General features: G+C 42.8%; 1 protein-coding gene and 1 pseudogene across 1 annotated transcript in view; one reads left to right on the plus strand and one right to left on the minus strand.

Moving 5' to 3' along the window:
* The window catches only part of ITGAE (integrin subunit alpha E), a 57780-nt gene that overhangs the window by 37826 nt on the left and 2432 nt on the right, over window positions 1–17522 (minus strand). Inside the window, exon 2 of the mRNA XM_039886394.1 lies at window positions 4149–4269. Coding sequence (XP_039742328.1) covers window positions 4149–4269 — 121 coding nt within the window. The remainder of the gene's footprint in view (window positions 1–4148; window positions 4270–17522) is intronic.
* LOC120621197 (uncharacterized) lies at window positions 7858–7976 on the plus strand (annotated as a pseudogene).

The raw sequence follows: 17522 nt of genomic DNA on the forward strand, positions 1-17522 counted from the left end.
ACCAGGTAGCAGGTGAGGGGACTAATCTGGGGCAGCACTGAGGGATGTAGAGCCGGGTGCAGCTGAACTCTGAGGGCTCTGCAGCTGAGAGCTTCCAAATTAGGTCAACTTGTTCACCAATCTTGCCTCTCTTCCCAGACCCCTCCCCAGCCTGAGCCTCAGCCTTGGCCCCAGCATCTCATTTCCTACTCCCCCATGGGTAGGCTCAGAACTGGGCTCTACCCCCAACCACGCTTTGGTGGAGTAGCTGCAGGCCTGGAATAGCCTCCACCCTCCTTCTTCCTTCAGGCCTTCACCCCAGCTGTTCCCTCCGCCTTCAATGCCTTTCTCTTCCTTTCCCTACAATACAGTCATCCCAAACCCCAGCTCCTCAGGAAGCCTTCCCAAAAGAAGGAGCAACTTGATACCTCTGAGCCCTCCAGGTGGCCCTAACTACTGGAATCCACCCCTATCCCTGGCCTTTGTTCCCACCTAGACTGTGAGTTCCCAAGAGACTCCGTGTGCAGCTGCGCAGGCTGTGTACTGCAAAACCGTAGGTTGCCGTTCATATCACAATCAGGCAATACCGTGGCCTGGAGCCCAGTCTGAGCTGCCTGGGTTGCCCACCTCTTTACCACCCTTACCATGGTGGGTGGTCTCTTGATCTCCAAGTTTGTTGACTGAGTGACTGAATGAACCTACCATCAGCTGACAGCCCTGGGGACCTTATTACACCCTGGCCTGGGTGCAGCCCATCTGATTAATTCACCCAACTCTAATCTGTCTCTGTTCTCAGTCTAATCCCATACTCCCCTGGGGAAAAGTCTTCCTTATGTTCCGCTCCATTCCCTCTGCAGCAGCCAAGCCTATGATGCCGCCAGCCCTGGCTGCTATATTTTAGGGAGAAACAGCATGAGGGAGTGAGAGAGACACATCATCCTCACGTGGGGAGCCTGCCCCTTTTTCTGTGGCCCGGTGGCCAGCAGTGCATTTCCTGCCCCATGCAGCAGGCCCATGGTCTCGGGTTCTATCATTTGTGGCAGAAACCCAGAATGCCTTTCACCACATCCTCCCACGAGCCCCCTTCTGCTTCAGCAGGTGTTCAGAGAGGTTTTCATGAGCCCAGCTGGGTTCCCCCAACCCCTCGGTGGGCTCAGAACCTTCTGCTCTGGGGGCTTCAAACTCCCCTCCTCCGTCGTGGCCTTTCAGCTTGGCTTCTGAGGGAGGGGGCCTTAAAGTCTGTCAGGCCTGGAGCTGAGAAGACTGAGCAGGAGATAGTCACAAATAACTCAGACTGAAACTCAGCCTTCATGAGCATGTGGAACAATCAGAATGTTCATGCACTTCAAAGTCTGGAAAACTGAATGCTAAGCCAAATCATAAGCCGTGATCCAGCAATTCCACTGCCGGGCAATTGCCCAATAGAGAGAAGTGCACTGGTCCACCAAAAGAAAGTACTATTCATAATAGACCAAGGAAATTGCCTACATGCCATCAACAGCACTATTCACACAATGGAAAAACGCTAGCAACAAAAATGAGCATTATTGCTTAGGCAAGACCATGGATAAAATTCACAGACTGTATGTTGACGGAGAGAAGCTTAACATAATAGTGTACCTACTGTATGCCTCATTTATAAATTCAAGAAAAGGCAAAACTAATCCATGGAGATGGCAATTGGAGCAATGGTTTGGCTCTTAGCAGGGGATGTGCTTGGCAGGAAGCACGCAGCCTAGAGGGGCTCACGCACGCCATCCACTCTGGATCTGGATGCCACTTACATAGGTGGCTCACATTGTAAACATTCACTGAGCTGCATGCTTATGACATGTGCATTTTTCTGTGTGGCATGTCAATAAAATTTCACCAAAACAAAGAAGATACAACAAACATCAACCTTTAATTCAAATTCTTGCAGCCAAAAACTTCCTAACAACCTACCTTACCACCAGCCTACCCCACCCCTGTGTGAAAGCTTTCTGGCTCCCCAACCGTGAGTGCCTGGGTGACAGGCACTGCCCACCTCCTGCATCATATTTCTCATCACACCCAGATACAGCCACCGACATTGTTTCAGTTCCTTGGCCTTGCTCAGGCCAGCTTCTAGACTCTGACCAAGCTGTTCTCAGGATTCCCCCCTCCCATGACTCCTCACACTAATTCCTACTCATTCCCCAAGTCCCAGTGTCAATGCACATCCTCTACCTGAAGGACACGCCTGCCTCTATGTCCTCAAAGTGCTCTGGATGTCTCCACCAGAGCAGTCATGACTCCTCTTGTCATTGCCTGACTTTGTTTCCCTTATGAGGGCAAGGACTGTGTCTCTTTCACACATATCCCTCATATTTTGCCTGGCACTGAGTAGATGCTCTATAAGTACTTACTGAATTTGAGTGAATGAGTGAATGAATGGATGAATTGCCCCTGCCCTCACCACTTAAATCTCATGGTCACAAGCCTCTTCACTGTACAGATGAGGAAACCACAGTTCAGCAAAGGATCCAAGCCTGCTTGGCTGGTGGGGTCCTGGCCCAAGTCCCAGAGCCATGAAGCTACCTCAGGAGCTGTCACCAAACAGAGCTGCTGCTCTACTTGGCTTGGGAGATTTGGAGCTTCACGCAGCCAGGGACCCTGAGCGCCTCCCCTGGCTCTGTCCCAAAGCCTGTCTGGACCCTGGGCTCATGGCTCAGGTGTGCTGGGGATGAAGGAAACCACTGACCACTAACCAAAAGCAAAGCAGCAGTGGTAGTGGGGCGGCAGGGCACCAGCTTGGGGCAGGACCTGAGTATGGCTGGGTCATAGAGCAGGCACAGAAAAAGCTCTGTGACCATCATGAACTAAACAGGAAAGGAAGAGGAAGGGTTGCTCTAGCTTAAAAGAGACTAAAGAGACAAAGTAACGATACATGACACATTCTCCTTGACTGGATCCTGGCTTCAAAACAAAGCAGCTCTAAAAGTCATTTTGGCGACAACAGGGGAAAAAACTAAAGACGGGCTTCTGCATCAGCACACTGCCACTGTCACCATCAGATACAATACGTTTTACTTGCTTGCTTATTGCCTGTCTCCCCCGAGCACGGGGATTTTTGTCTGCTTTGCTCACTTCTGTATCCTCAGGGCCTGGTACAGAATAGATATTCCGTATAAATATTTGTTGAGTGAATGACCATAGTATACATAATTCTTCAAACTGCCTTTTTCCCTTACAATATATCTCAAGATTGATCTAGGTTAATAACCACTGCACTCGTTTCATTTATTCCACCTGCTTTTAGTGTTGCCGTCGTTGGTGCATTTTCAGAATGATGAGCATTTCCAGTCTTTCTCTGTTCCAAGCAGTGATACCATAAATACCTTGACCTGAGATTTTCTCTAGGGTTAGTATCTGGGAGTGGAATTACTGAGTCCAAGGCCACGTGCATCTTCAACTTTACCAGTTATGGCAAAAGTGTTCTCCAAGGTGGCTACACTAATTTACGTTCCCCCAAGTTCCTGTTTGACCACATCCTTACCAGCAGAATGTTGTCAGATTAAACATTTTTTTGCTTATCTAATGGGTAGGTACAGATGACATTTTAAAAATATAAGATAATGTCATTGAGCCTTCATTTCGCCAGAAACCATGCTGAACCCTTCATGTGCAGGAACTCAGTCTTCTCAGCAACGCTGCGAAGCCAGTACATCACTGTGTCACTACAGAGATGAGGAGTGAGCCTGGGGGGCGAGCACCTCGCCACAAATACAGAGTGAAGCTGTCCCTGAACCTACAGCCTGCCTCTTAGCCACCACTCCCTCCTGCTTCATATTTTCCATTTTTAAGAATATTTTTGTCACTGTCCAAAATTTCCTCCTTTAAGAATGTGTTACTTTTGTATGAGACAAAAAGAGCCTTCATAAACCTTATTTTTAAATAGTTTTGAAGTCCCCCCCACCTCTACCCTGGCAGTGCAGAGAGAGGCCAGGAGAAGACAGGGGCCAGGGTGGACTGGGCCTCATAGCCTCTCTCTCGACTTCTCTCCCCATTCCCACACACCTTTCAGAAAGAGCAAGGAGGTTCTCCCCAGACTGTGGGGGTGGGGTGCCAAAGCCTTCTCTGGGGCTTTGTCGGGGCTCCCTGGAGGCTCCTTCAGTCTTCAGGCCTCCTGTCTTTGGTGCCTCACTTACCAGGTCTGGTTGGTGTTGGGGTCTTGGTGCAGAAGGGAGCTGAGCACGTAAGGCCCACTTCCCTCGGGAGTCACCCACGTCCGGGCCACATCCACATTGAAGGCCACCAGGGGAGCCACGTCTGTGGAGAAAAGAGGAATACTTAACAAATCGGGTACCTGTTGAGGTTGTGGCTGGGCCTTTTAACCGTTATTCTATCAAGTCCTGTAGTGTCAACATCCCCATTGTACAGATGAGAAAAGTGAAAGCGAGACTCCAAAGGATCTTTTCCCTATGGGAACAGGGCTGGAACGCAGGCATGGCTGACCAGAGCCCCTGATCCTCCTATCCAACCTAGCTGTGTCAACACCAAGGCCCCTTCTTCAGGAGGCCTTCCCTGGTTCTCCCCCTAGAGGCACTTCCCACCTTCTCACACCTCCCGATGTACACTTTTCTGTACCTGTCACACGACACATACTCATCACTGTGACCTGTACTGAAGTTAAACTAGACTATGACCTCCATAAGTGACCCAAGAGAAAGCATATGTCCTCAAAATTGCCTGCACAAGAATGTTTATAGGAGTTGTATTTGTAATAGTCTCAAACCGGAAACAACTCAAATGTCCATCAAGTGGGGAAGGGATAAAGTAACTATGAAATACTACTCGGGAGTGAAAAGAAATGGACAACTGACACACATGGCAAGATGGGTAAATCACAAACATCATTAGGTTGAGTGTAAGAAGCCTTACGTAAAAGAGTATCTAAAGTATAATTCCATTTCTATGATGTTCTAGGACCAATGAAACTAATTTGTAGTAAAAAAAAAATATTGCCTGGAGGGAGAGGGGAGGAGAATTAACCAAGATGGGACAAGAAAGAACTTTCTGGGGTGATGAAAATATCCTATATCTTATAGGAGTTTGGATTCCAAAAGTATGTGCATTTGTCAAAAACACATCAAATTGTCCACTTAAAATTTGTGCATTTCACTATATGTAAATTTTACCTAAAAAAAAAAAGAAGAAGAATTGTACGCAAATACTGAACTCTAGTTGATATGTATACTGATATGTTTAGGGATGAAGCATACTAATGTCTGCAATTTACTTTGAAATGCATCAAAATAGAAGATGGCTTGATGGATGGATAGATGTATATATATACATGTATCTGCATGTATATATATATATATATATATATGTTTACATATATAACATAAATATATAAAAATAAATATGTATTACATATGTGTGATAACACAAATATAACAAAATATTGACAATTGTAAAATCTAAGTGTGGTACGTGGTTGTTCACTGTACCATTTTTTCAACTTTTCTGTATTTTTGCAATTTTTCATTAAAAATTTTGGGGTAAAAATAGGTATTGCCAGATTGCCCCTCCAAAGAGATTGTGCTAATTCATATTCCAACAACAGACTAGGAGAAGACCTGTTTCCTCACAGTGCTGTTTGAACCTATAATGTGCAGACCTTTTCATTCTTGTTTTAAAAGAATATCTCATCATTTTGTTTCAAAATTATTTTTTAATTATGAGTGAGGTCAAGCCTCTTATTATATTTGTTTACTGCTTACCCCTTGTTATGAGGCATTTATTATTTTCTTATTCTTTTTGAATTCGAAAGAAATTGTCAATATGTTACAGATAGTGTTTCCCACTTAACTGTTTATTTGACTGCATATAATTTTTCCCCACATCTATATTTTTATGTAGTCGAATTATTTTTTCCTTATGACTTGAGTATTGCTTCCCCACTTAGAGATTTTTTTTTTAATTCACTCAATGTTTTCTTTGATATTTTGTTTCATTTCTTATGCTTGAATCTTTGATTCATCTAGACTTTATTTTTGTGTGTGGAGTAAAATAGGGATCCAGCTGCACTTTTTCTCCCCCCAGATGAAATTGTCTCAACATTATTTCCACAAATTTGAAATATGACCTTTAGCATTCTCAGAATTCTCATTTGCATTTGGGCCTCTGTCGGGCTTCAGTTCTGTCCCACTGACCTATTTATTGTCTCTTACTTGGACATGTTTCTTAGTCTCCTGACCTTTCTCTTTCAAGACTTGTCCTTTTGCATACATTCTCTCCATATCAGCTGCCAGAAAGAATTTTTAAAAATATGGCCTGATCATGCCACTTCATTACTTAAAACTCTAATGCGTATTTACATGGAAAAAGGCAAGGTGAAGTTTAGTCTTCAGATTTATCTGTTCAATTAACTTTTTGTCATAATGACTCCTTAAAAGCTGTACCACTTTTTTAGACAACATTCCTTTTTTCTGATAGTATGATAACTTTTTCATCCCTGAACACACCAAATAAACATGCCATAACGAATGATATTCTGATGTCATACTTCCAGAGTTTAAATATACTCACCAATTTAATTTAATAAAACAGTTTGTAGCCCAACAACATCCTAGGGAATAAATTTTCATTGCTTGCCATGTCTCGGTTAAACCCCAACCACTTTGTTTCACACGCGCGTGCCATTTGGAAGGGTCATCTTCAATGGTTCTGCAGTCCGTTGAGTACACAAGCTATTTCCATGTGTTTTGAAGTGCTTTCAAATTTAGTATTTATTTTGCCCTTAAGGTATTTTTCTGTGCTATAACTTTATTTTTAAAGATAGTTTGAGTGCAAGACAGCCGTGAGTCTCCTGAAGGTTGAAAAACAGCAAAGAAATGGTGCAGAAAGAAATATGTACCTTACCTTCTCAGTTGTAATGACTCCCCCACACCCATCCTCTACCACTTACGATATCTTCATTCCGTTGTTACAATAAGTTGTATATGTAAACTGTATTTTTATATTCAAATCATCAGGTTTTTAAAATATAAACTTGTTTTATTGGTCTATTAGTAAATTTTTCAATCAGTAAAAATTGTTTGGGCATTGGGTTGGATGGACTGCATCACAATTTTTCTATTGAAATCGACGGAAATATTTTTTCCAATTAATGGTTTTTAGCAGTAGAGATTTTAGGAACAAAGTAAAGTCATTAAACAAAGGATAAGCTTCGAGACTGCTTATTTTATACAAGAAAGAGAAGGAAATATACCCATGCAAATGTTGTTCTTCATTCACCAGGAAGATATAACATTTTAAAATCTGTATATATCCAATAACATCACTTCGAAATATATAAAGCAAAAATGGACTGAATTAAAATGAAAAATACAAAATCCACAACCAAAGTGGGAGACTTTAATGCTTTCACCAATCTTTCATATTAGCTATGAAGGCAGACAAAAAAAAATCAGTAAGGATATAGAAGATCTGAACAGCACAATTAACAAGCTTGATCTAATTGACTCATAGGACACTGTACCCAACAATGGTAAAATGAACATTCTTTGAAGTGCACATAAAACGTTTACCAAAATTGACCACATGCAAGCCTCAATAAAATTAAATAGATTGGAATAATTCAGAATATGTTCTCTGACTCTAGTGGAACTAAACTAATTTCAATAACAAAAAGAAAACTGTAAAAATCTGAACTTTTTGGAAACTAAGCAATGCACTTTTAAATAACTTAGAGCCAAAAGTGAAATCGAAATGGAAAATTGAAAACATTTTGAACTGAATGAGAATTAAGATATTAAGATATGACAAATCAAAACTTGTAGGAAACAGTTAAAGTAGTGCTTATAGGAAATGTACGGTCTTCGACGTGAACATTAAAAAAGACCAAAGACTGTCTACAGCCATGCCACCCTGAACAAGCCTGATCCTGTCTCATCTCAGAAGCTAAGCGGGGTCGGGCCTGGTTAGTACTTGGATGGGAGACCACTTAGGAAGACCAGGTGCTGTAGGCAAAAAAAAATAAAATTAAAAAAATAATAATAAGGGATTGTAAGCTGACAAGTTCCTTGCAATCTGTGAGGTCAACCAACGGTTGCCTTGCCTAAAAAAAAAAAAAAGACAAAAGGCTAAAATATAATCATTTAAGCTTCCATCTCAAGAAGCTAAAAGAATAGCAAATCAAACCCAAAGAAATGATAGGAAGGAATAAAGATATGAGCATGTATCAATGAAATAGAAAATGAACCTATAATAGAGAAAAACAACAAAGCTAAAATTTGTTTTTAAAATAGATTAACAAAACTGATAAATCCCTAGCAAACTAATCAAAGAAAAGAAAGAACACACAAATTACCAATATGAATGAAAAAGAGGACATCAGAATAGATCCCAAGTCATTTAAGAAATAATAAGAGAACAGAATAAACAACTTTTTACCAGTAAGCTTGACAATTTAAGTGAAATGGACAAATTCCTTGAAATAAAAATTGACCAAAATTGACCAAAAAAGTGTAATCTGAATAATCTCATATATAAAAAAAAGTGAATCCATTATTAAAATCTTAGGAAGAACTCTAGGCCCAGATGGCTTCTCTGGTGAACACTTTCAAACATTTGAAGAAGAAATACCAATCTTACAAAAACTATTCCAGAGAATAGAAAATAAGAGCACACTTTCCAACAATTTTATGAGGTCAGAATAACATTGATATTAAAACCCAACAAGAGCAACACATGAAAGGAAAATTGATGATCTCTCTCTTGGACATAGATGTAAAAATCCTAAACGATATGTTAATAAATCAAATCCAGGGATATATAAAAAGCATAATTCATTACAACCAAGTGAAGTTTATTTCAGGAGTGCAAGGGTGGTTTGATATTGGAAAATAATTTATTCATCACATTAACAGAAAGGAAAAGAAAAAATTATATGGTCATTATGATAGATACATAAAAAGGCATCTAATACTGATTTGTGATTTAAAAAAATTGTAGCAAACTAAGAATTTCTTTAATGTGATTGAGAATAGCCACAAAAAAACCTTTGACAAACATTGTTCTTACTGGTGAGTTAATGAAAGCTTTCCAAAATCAGGAATGGGACAAGAATGCCCATTCTCACCATTTCTATTCAACATTTTACTAGAAGTCTTAGAGCAATAAGAAAAGAAAAAATTACAGAGCATAAAGATTTAAAGGGGAAAAATAAAACTATTACTTCCAGATAAGATGGTTAGGTAGACTGAAAAAGCCAACAGATCCACAGACAAACATTGAGAATTAATAAGTGCCTTGAGCAAGGTCACTGGATACAGAGACAATATACAAACAACAATTGTACTTTTATATACCATCGATGATCAAATAAAGAATGAAAAATCTTAAAAGATGGTATTAACAAAAGACATAAAAAAAACCAATGCCTAAGAAGAAATGTAACTAAAGATATGCAAAACCTGAAGCTATAAAAGATTGGGAATACTAAAGAATAGATCATGTTCATGAATTGGAAGACTCAGCATTGTTCTCAATTATCACTGTATTGATCTACAGCTTCAATATAATCCCATTCAAAATCCTAGCAAATCATTGGGTGGGGGGGATGTTAACAAGACAATTAAAAATTTTATATGAAAATACAGATTAAGAATAGCCAAGGTAGTCTTGAAGGAGAATAACAAACCTGCAGGATTTACACTATCATTTATCAAGACTTATTATAAAGTTGTAGTTATTAACACAGAATTATATTGGCCCAAGGATAAAGAAATAGATCAATGAAACAGAGAGCCCAGAAATGTATGGTCACCTGGTTTATGACAAAGGTGACAGTTTACAAACAGTGAGAAAAGAATGATCTTTCTAATAAGTGGCGCTGGATCACTTGGATATCAATATTGAAAAAAAATTAATCTCGATTCTTCTCTCACAAAAAAATCAACTAATGGATCAGAGATTTAAATGTGGATTTGGATGGACTGCATATCTAAACGTGAAAAATAAAACAATGAAGATTTTAAAAGAAAACAAAAGACCTTGGTAGACCAATATTGGTTAAATAGGACACAAAAAGACATTAAACATAAAGGAAACAATTGATAAACAAACTCATTAAGTTTAAGAACTTCTGCTTATCAAAAGACACTATTAAGAGTGAAAAGGTAAGCCACAGAGTGAGAGAAGATATTTGCGACACAAATATCTGACAAAAGATTTATATTTCAAATGTAAAGATCAATAATAAAAAGGCATATAAGCTAACAGGAATATCTGACAAAAGATTTATATTTCAAATGTAAAGATCAATAATAAAAAGGCATATAAGCTAACAGGAAAAGAATAACCCCTAAAAAAAGGCATATAAGCTAACAGGAAAAGAATAACCCCTAAAAGAGACTATCAAAACTGCCAGTAATCAATGAGAAGGCACTCATTAGACTTCAGAGAAAGGCAAATTAAAACCACCATGTGATACCACTACACAACCACCAGAATGACTAAAATGAAAAAAAACCCAAAAACACAAAAAACAGAAAAACAAGAGTTATCAATGGTGTGGAACAACTAGAACTCTCAAATACTGCTGGTGGGAATGTAAATTGGTACATTTTCTTTAGAAAACCATCTGGTAGATCAACTAAAGCTGAGCATATGCATAACTTATAACCCAGTAATTCCATTCTTAGGCACATACCCAATAGAAATGTGTTCACGAAAAGACATGTATAAGAATGCTCAAAGCCTTACTATTCACAATAACCCCAAACTGGAACAACCCAAATATCCACTAACAATAGAAAGAATAAATAAATTGTGGTATATTCACCAATGGAATATTCTACAGCAATGAAAATAACCTACGACAAAATGGATGGATCTCATCAACACAATATTGAGGGAAAGCCATCAAGAACAAAATAGAACACACAGTATAATTCCATTTTTACAAAGTTTGAAACAAGCAAGCTAATCTATGGTATTAGAATCAGGAAAGGGGGTAAGGTAATGACTGGAGGGGGCCATAGAGGGTACTTCTGGGATGTTGGTAAGGTTCCATTTCTTGAAATGGGTACCGATGATGTGGATTTGACTTAACTGGAAAATTCACTGATCTGAATTTGTCCATTTTTTCTGTATTTTGTACTTCAAAAAAAGTTTGCCCCATCCAATTGCAAGGGTTTGAAACACATTGGATATAAAAAAGCCATATGAGTTCATAATGATATTTAAGAGAGCGAGACAAACAAAAGAAATCAAAGTACTACATTGGTCACCATTGTAAGTAATCCTCAAATTTCCCCTTATTCTGAAAACCGACTATTAAAAGGAAAGTATCAAGCAATTTTCATGCCTTTCCTATATGAACTGCATTTCAAGGTCACCAAAGAGTACTAGTTGATGAGAACAAGCTCTTTATAGAAGAATTATTACTAATAAATGGAAGGAATAACCATCATAAAACCATAATTTTGCAAGCCATTATATAATAATTAATTCAGGCCATCGCTGGATGAGATTACTAGAACACTTTACAATTAAGTTGACATCCTCTGAGCCCACAAGATAAACTTAGTATCACAAAGAGTGGGTCCCAGGCATTTGTGCCTCTTAGTGTATGACAACCTAGGGGGGACACGGAAGCCCAAGATGGCATTTCTAAGCTCCCAAGTGACACCTATGCTATTGGTCATCAGACCACATTTTAAGCAGCAAGTGTGTAAAATATTTTGGTAAAGGAAACAAAAAGGGGGAGTGAGATAAACACAGGAAATATGGCAAAATCCTCAGAATTGTTTAGAGTATGCTTGCCAAAAATGTTTACCCTGAATTTAATGGAGCCATTAGCACTAACTTCCAGGTTTCAAGAAATTTGGAGGCTAGAAGAATAATCATACCAAGAGGAAGCAAACACACAAATTCTGAATAAAATGGTCTATAAGACAAGTGTCCAAACTCTGCAGTAAAGCAAAGACTTGAAAAAGGCCCACAAGCCAAAAGATGGACGAGGGGGCCACTCTAGACTGAGAGAAGCATAGCAACTAAATGTAACATGTGAACCTCGTTTGAATCTTTATTTGAACAAACTAACTCTGTTAAAAAGAGACATTTCGAGACAGGAAGATTTGAATATGGTTCAGGTATTAAATGATAGCAAAGAATTATTGTCAATTTTGTTAGGTGATAAAAACATTGCAGCTTTGTGAGAAAACATCTACATATTTCGGACATGAGTACTGAAGTATTTAGGGGTGAAATGACATGAGTTTGGGATTTGTTTTAAAATAATACTTCTGAAAATACAGCTTCCAATTCGGTAGGTCAGGAAGCGGGGCTGAGATCCTAGTCTAACAAGCTCCTGAGTAATGCCACACTGCAGGTCCCTAGACCAAATTTTGAGCAGCAAGGCTTTAAAATGCTTTGGCAAAGGAAATAGATGGAGATAGTGAAAGAAATACAGTAGCTTGGTAAAATCTTGATAACAGTGTTATCTGGGTAACGGGTATATTGGGTTCGTTGTTATTTTGTTCACTTTTGTACATGCGTGAAATTTTGTTATTAAAAACAACCTTCCAAGGGCTCCAGAAGGAGGTGGGGTGTGAGAAGCCTCTGAGGGCAGCTTCTCCTCTCATCTCGTGTCTCTCAATCCCTAGTCCCTCTCCCCGAGCTGGCACAAAGTGGGCATCTGTGCTCTACTCCTTTCCCTTTATATGTCCGCCTTGCCTAGAATGATTTGTGGTGACTCATAAAAATACACAAGACACTAAGACAAAACTTGTTTTAAAATAAAAAGGACAGAAAGAAAATAATAGTTCAAAAAAGAGGGGAGAAAAAGGAGGGGTACGATTAAACCAGGAAGGAGGCTAAGAGCTAACCTGTATACCCACAAGTGCTAGCACTTTCTATGATGGGTCCCACTTTGTCTCTGAACACAGCACTGGCACACAGGTGCTGACTGAAATTATTTGTCGAATAAATGCATAAATAAGTGAACTTTCTTGGAGCCAGAATAAGGTTGAAAACATTCGGTTATATCATTTACGGCATCCACAAAATTGAGGAGAAAAACCCTAAAACTATTCTGGTGAAGCAGAAAAAGACAGAAAACAAGAAAAAATTTCCCTGAGGTTACTCTTAGCAAGAACGCTGAATGAATGGGGACAGGATGGAGTAAAAACAAAACAACAACAAGAAAAAGAGTGAACGAACAAACCTGTAACCCCAGTTTCCTAGAGCTGTTTGTTATTCGTGTCCTCCCACCATCGCTCCAAAGTAGAATGCAAGAAGTGTAACCAGCCCATGAGCTCTTCTGTTTGGAGGCCATGCATCCCTTTGTGAATCTGATGAAAGCATCAGAACCCTCCCTGAGACCTTCTAGCGCACATTTGCACAAATCTTAGCCTCACCTACGTACTCTGTTTTGAGGCTGTCTCCTGGCTTCTTCCTCACCCTCACTGTGCATCTCCGCCCAGAGGTCTTCATGACCTCCAGACCCCACCTGGCCACTCTGTACCCCCACAAGCCTTTTCTCACAATCTGGAATTATCTTGCTCATCTCCTGTTTTACTTATTGCCTGTGACTTTGCCCCTACCACCAAGGAGTCCCCCAAGACAAAGACTGTGTCACTGCAGGGCTAGGGACTGTGGCCTACGCCAAATGGGTGAAGGTGATTCACAGAACCCCTGTGGCTTATTCATGGACACTCAAGGGCTCCAGATTGAGACTCCAAGTGGTGAAGGGGGAGCACTGTCCTATCCTCCATGAACACAGTTTAGATAAAGGAAGTTCACAGAGAGTTTGGACTCGGGTTCCTTGGCCCATGTCATGCCAAGCCCTGTGCTTCTTGGTCAGCCAGACTGGGTAAGAGTGGATGTCAACAAACTGACTAGGAGAGAACTAAAAAGTGAGAACTACTAGTTTCTGACAAGGGGTGATCAGAAGGCCTGCTTTCACTCTTTTTACTGTTTTTATAACTTAGACAAGATTAAAAGCCCCTGAGATAAGTCTAGCCTTCTCACCTGGGCCTCTGTGGCACCTCCTTGCCCAGCCCAATGTCCCCTTCTGCCAGGTCTGCTCTCCAGCTACATCTAGCTCCTCTACTCCCTAAATGCCATTTGTATACTTCCTACCTCAGGGCCTTTGCATGAGCCATTCCCTCTACTCAGCACGCCTTCCTCACCGCTCTCCTACCTCTGCCCTATCCTTGGGGGCCCTGCTCAGGCACTCCCTGCCCCAGGAGCCAACCTAGATTCTCAGCCAGAGTAACTTGCTGGTCCCTGTGCCCCCTCAGCATCCTGCGGTGTCTCTGTCTGGCTATGACTAAATCCTGTCTGGGTCAGAGTAGTCTGTGATTACGTCTGTCTTCCCCAAAATGTGATATGCTCTGAGTCATCCATGACAACTCCACCCCACCACTACCGCAAAGCCCAGCTCAGCACAGAGCCAGGCCCAGAGCGTCCTAGAAATGTCAGAGTGGGCCAGATTCCTGTTCCCCACGCCACCCCACCCAATTTTCACTTTGTTCAACTGAAGGATCTTGGTGCAAGATCCCTGAGGGATGGAAAAGGGGAAGAGATGAGCAGAGATACAACCACGTCTACCCTCCCAGAGTACCTGCTGTCTTCCAGGCACTGTGCTGGGTGCCAAGGCTCAGAGAGGTGGAGTCATTGCTTGTGGCCCATCGTAAATTGAATATTTGTGTCTGGGGCCTAGGTCTGCCTGATTCCAAAGCCTTAGTAAAAGCTTGAGGGGTTGGTTAACAGAAAGCAGGGGCACAAATGGCCTCCAGAAGCTGGGCGCCGCTCTTGTTGGGCATAGCTCCCCGTTGTGCTAGTAGCTCACTGAGCCTGGGCAGAACTCTACTGTAGAGTGCTAGTAATTAGGTCAGCGGGAACCTCCTATGGAGGTAGAGTGGCATGAGAACCTGTGTGGAGAGGGTCGCTGTATTTGCTGAGTTTTCCCAGTCATCAGCCATCAAACCCTTGGTGTCCGGGATCTGCCAGAGATGGGTCACTTTGCTGGAGCAGACTCCCTCCAGGCCCCTGACATTAACCTTTGCTTGGGCTGTCCCTAGATCAGGTAACCACTTCCCTTCTCACTTCTCATTGAGACTCAGAAAATAGCTTGGGCCCCAGAGCAGAGGGTGCTGAGTTTAAATCCTCACTTTGCCACAAAATCACTGAAGGATCTCAGGCTTGTCACCTCACCTCAGTTTCCCCACCTGCGATGTGGGGCTGTGCAGATCAAATGGGGCAATGCCCTGCCGAGCCTCTGACACGCTAGAGGCTCAGTGTGTGGGTGTTAATGTTAAAGTGTTATAACCACAAGGGAGGGCCTGTCACGTTCTCTGACGGCCTTGCCCTCCGTCTCAAGACCACCACACAGGCTGTCAGACATGAGAGCCCAGCTAAAGCACTATCTGTCACCACACTACCCACAGGGCTGCCTCCCCCAAGATGTTCCCAGCCACACGGGCCTGCTGAGTCAGACTAAGACCCTCCCTCCATCCTGTCAGCCACCACTGCCTGCCCCCTGAACCCCGTATCTCCTCCACCACACTGGGCATTTTAAATACACATTCTCACAGCATTATTTCCGCTTTAGCAAACTAAGACCCAGGAGGCATAGACTGCCAAATTTATACAAGGAGACATCTGTAGGACCTGGGACTAGATTCAGGTGTCCTGATGCCCAGCCCAGAGCACCCAGCAAGGCCTTGGGGAAGAGTGTGCCTCAGAGGTGTCTGCAGAGCACCTGTCCCACGGAGCGGCTCACCCTCGGCCCACCCGCCTCAGTCTTTCCCAGGGGAGCCTCAGCATCTCAGCCCCCAAACTCAGTCCCTCAAACCCCTCGCCCTCTCTCACCTTTCACGGTCTACCTAACAGCAATGGACAATAGGTCTTGAGCGCTGTGTGCCTGGCCCTGTATTAAGCGCTTGTGGGTTTTCTGATTGTCCTCCTAAATATTTCTTATGAGTGCATCCGCCTCCTCATACTCACCTGCCGCAACACCTTGGACACGGCAGCAGCTTCCTCACGGGCCTCTCTCCCTCCCCTTTCCCCAGGATTCCACCTTCCACACAACACACAAGTCTCACTGCCACTGCCCCACTCGACACCTGCTGTGGCTTCCAACTGCCCTCAGGGTGAGGTCCAAGCTCCCTCAGCCTGGCACTCTGAGCCTCTGCAGCCTGGCCACCCTCATGCTCCCCCCATACACGCCCTACAACCCATCTCCCAGAGAAGGTTGGAGACACAGGTTCCCATGAGGCCCACATTCCCCATCTGGCTTGTCCACAAACTCTGCACTTCTCTGACATTTACTTCTGACTAAAATGCCCTTTCCCCCTCCCCCAGGTGTGAGACCTGAAGCATCCTCGACAGGGCCTTCCAGAGGGGTCATCGTGTGTGGGTGGGTAGGTGGCCTTTCTTTTCACACAGGGGCACCAGTACAAGGAAGGCGTTGCCCTCATCCCCGGGGCCCAGCACGTCCTGGTTGTAGGGGGACAGCAACATCAGAGCAGCCTTCTGGCCCCACTCAAACCTCACCCTGCACTTTCCTAGACAGATTCCTCACTCCTCACATCTTGGTCCACACTGTTTCTCCTGCTTGATAAGCCCCACCCCACCATCTATACTTACTGAAGACCTTCCCCATCCTCAGGGCCACTTCAGACACTACAGTCCCCACCCCCAGTGACCAAAGTTTTCTATCACACACTTGCAAATAAGTCTGGAGTTGTGCCCCAGGCAGAAGTAGGCCTTCCCCCGACGACAACCCCCAGCTTCCAGCAGGGCCTAGCAGGACCCCAGGCTTCAGCTGGAAGGCTGAATGAATGTCAGCAGAGCAGACCCTGAACTCTGGCTCCTTCACCTCTGTAAGGTTTTGTAGGCTGATAGCAGAGTTCCCTTCTTGACACAAGGGACGTAGACTCAACTTCTGACTCCAGGAGAAGTGAGTGGCTTTAATCACAGAATGAGCCAGGGGTGAAGACTGACCTGGGGACAGCAGACCATTGGACAGCAGAGTGAGATGGGCCTGGAGGTGGGGAGGGGGTGGGCAGCTTAAGGGTTTCAGTGTTATCTGTGTATCTGTACCTGACTGAAAACCTCCCTCAGACAATTGATGTTATCTGCTCCCAAAGATGAGAAGTGGACATGACCACAGAGGGTGGCCTGGGAAAGGTGAAAGATCTAGGTCAAGCCAGGAACAGTTCTGGATTCTCCTTAGCCTAGGGAGGCCGGGCCAGGCACAGGATTCAGGGCCCTGGGTCTGGGGTCACAGTCTAAGGAGTTCCTCCTACTCTTCCTGGCACCTCCTTGTCACTTTCTGACTCCCCCGTCTTCATGACTCAGTGCTAGTATTATCTCCTCCAGGAAGCACTCCAGGATTGGTCCATTCCTGTTTTAAGACCTCACAGCTGGGAACAGAACTGTCATTTCATTTCTCTCACCCAGACTGGAACTGCCGGAGCCTGCTCTCACACCCTTCCCATAACTTAGCCAAGTTGTAAGCTAAGTGATTTCATTGCAAGCCTGCTCCATGTTGCTCTCTGCTG

This window comes from Pteropus medius, unplaced genomic scaffold, assembly GCF_902729225.1.
Source record: "Pteropus medius unplaced genomic scaffold, Ma_sr-lr_union100, whole genome shotgun sequence".
Lineage (NCBI taxonomy): Eukaryota > Metazoa > Chordata > Mammalia > Chiroptera > Pteropodidae > Pteropus > Pteropus medius.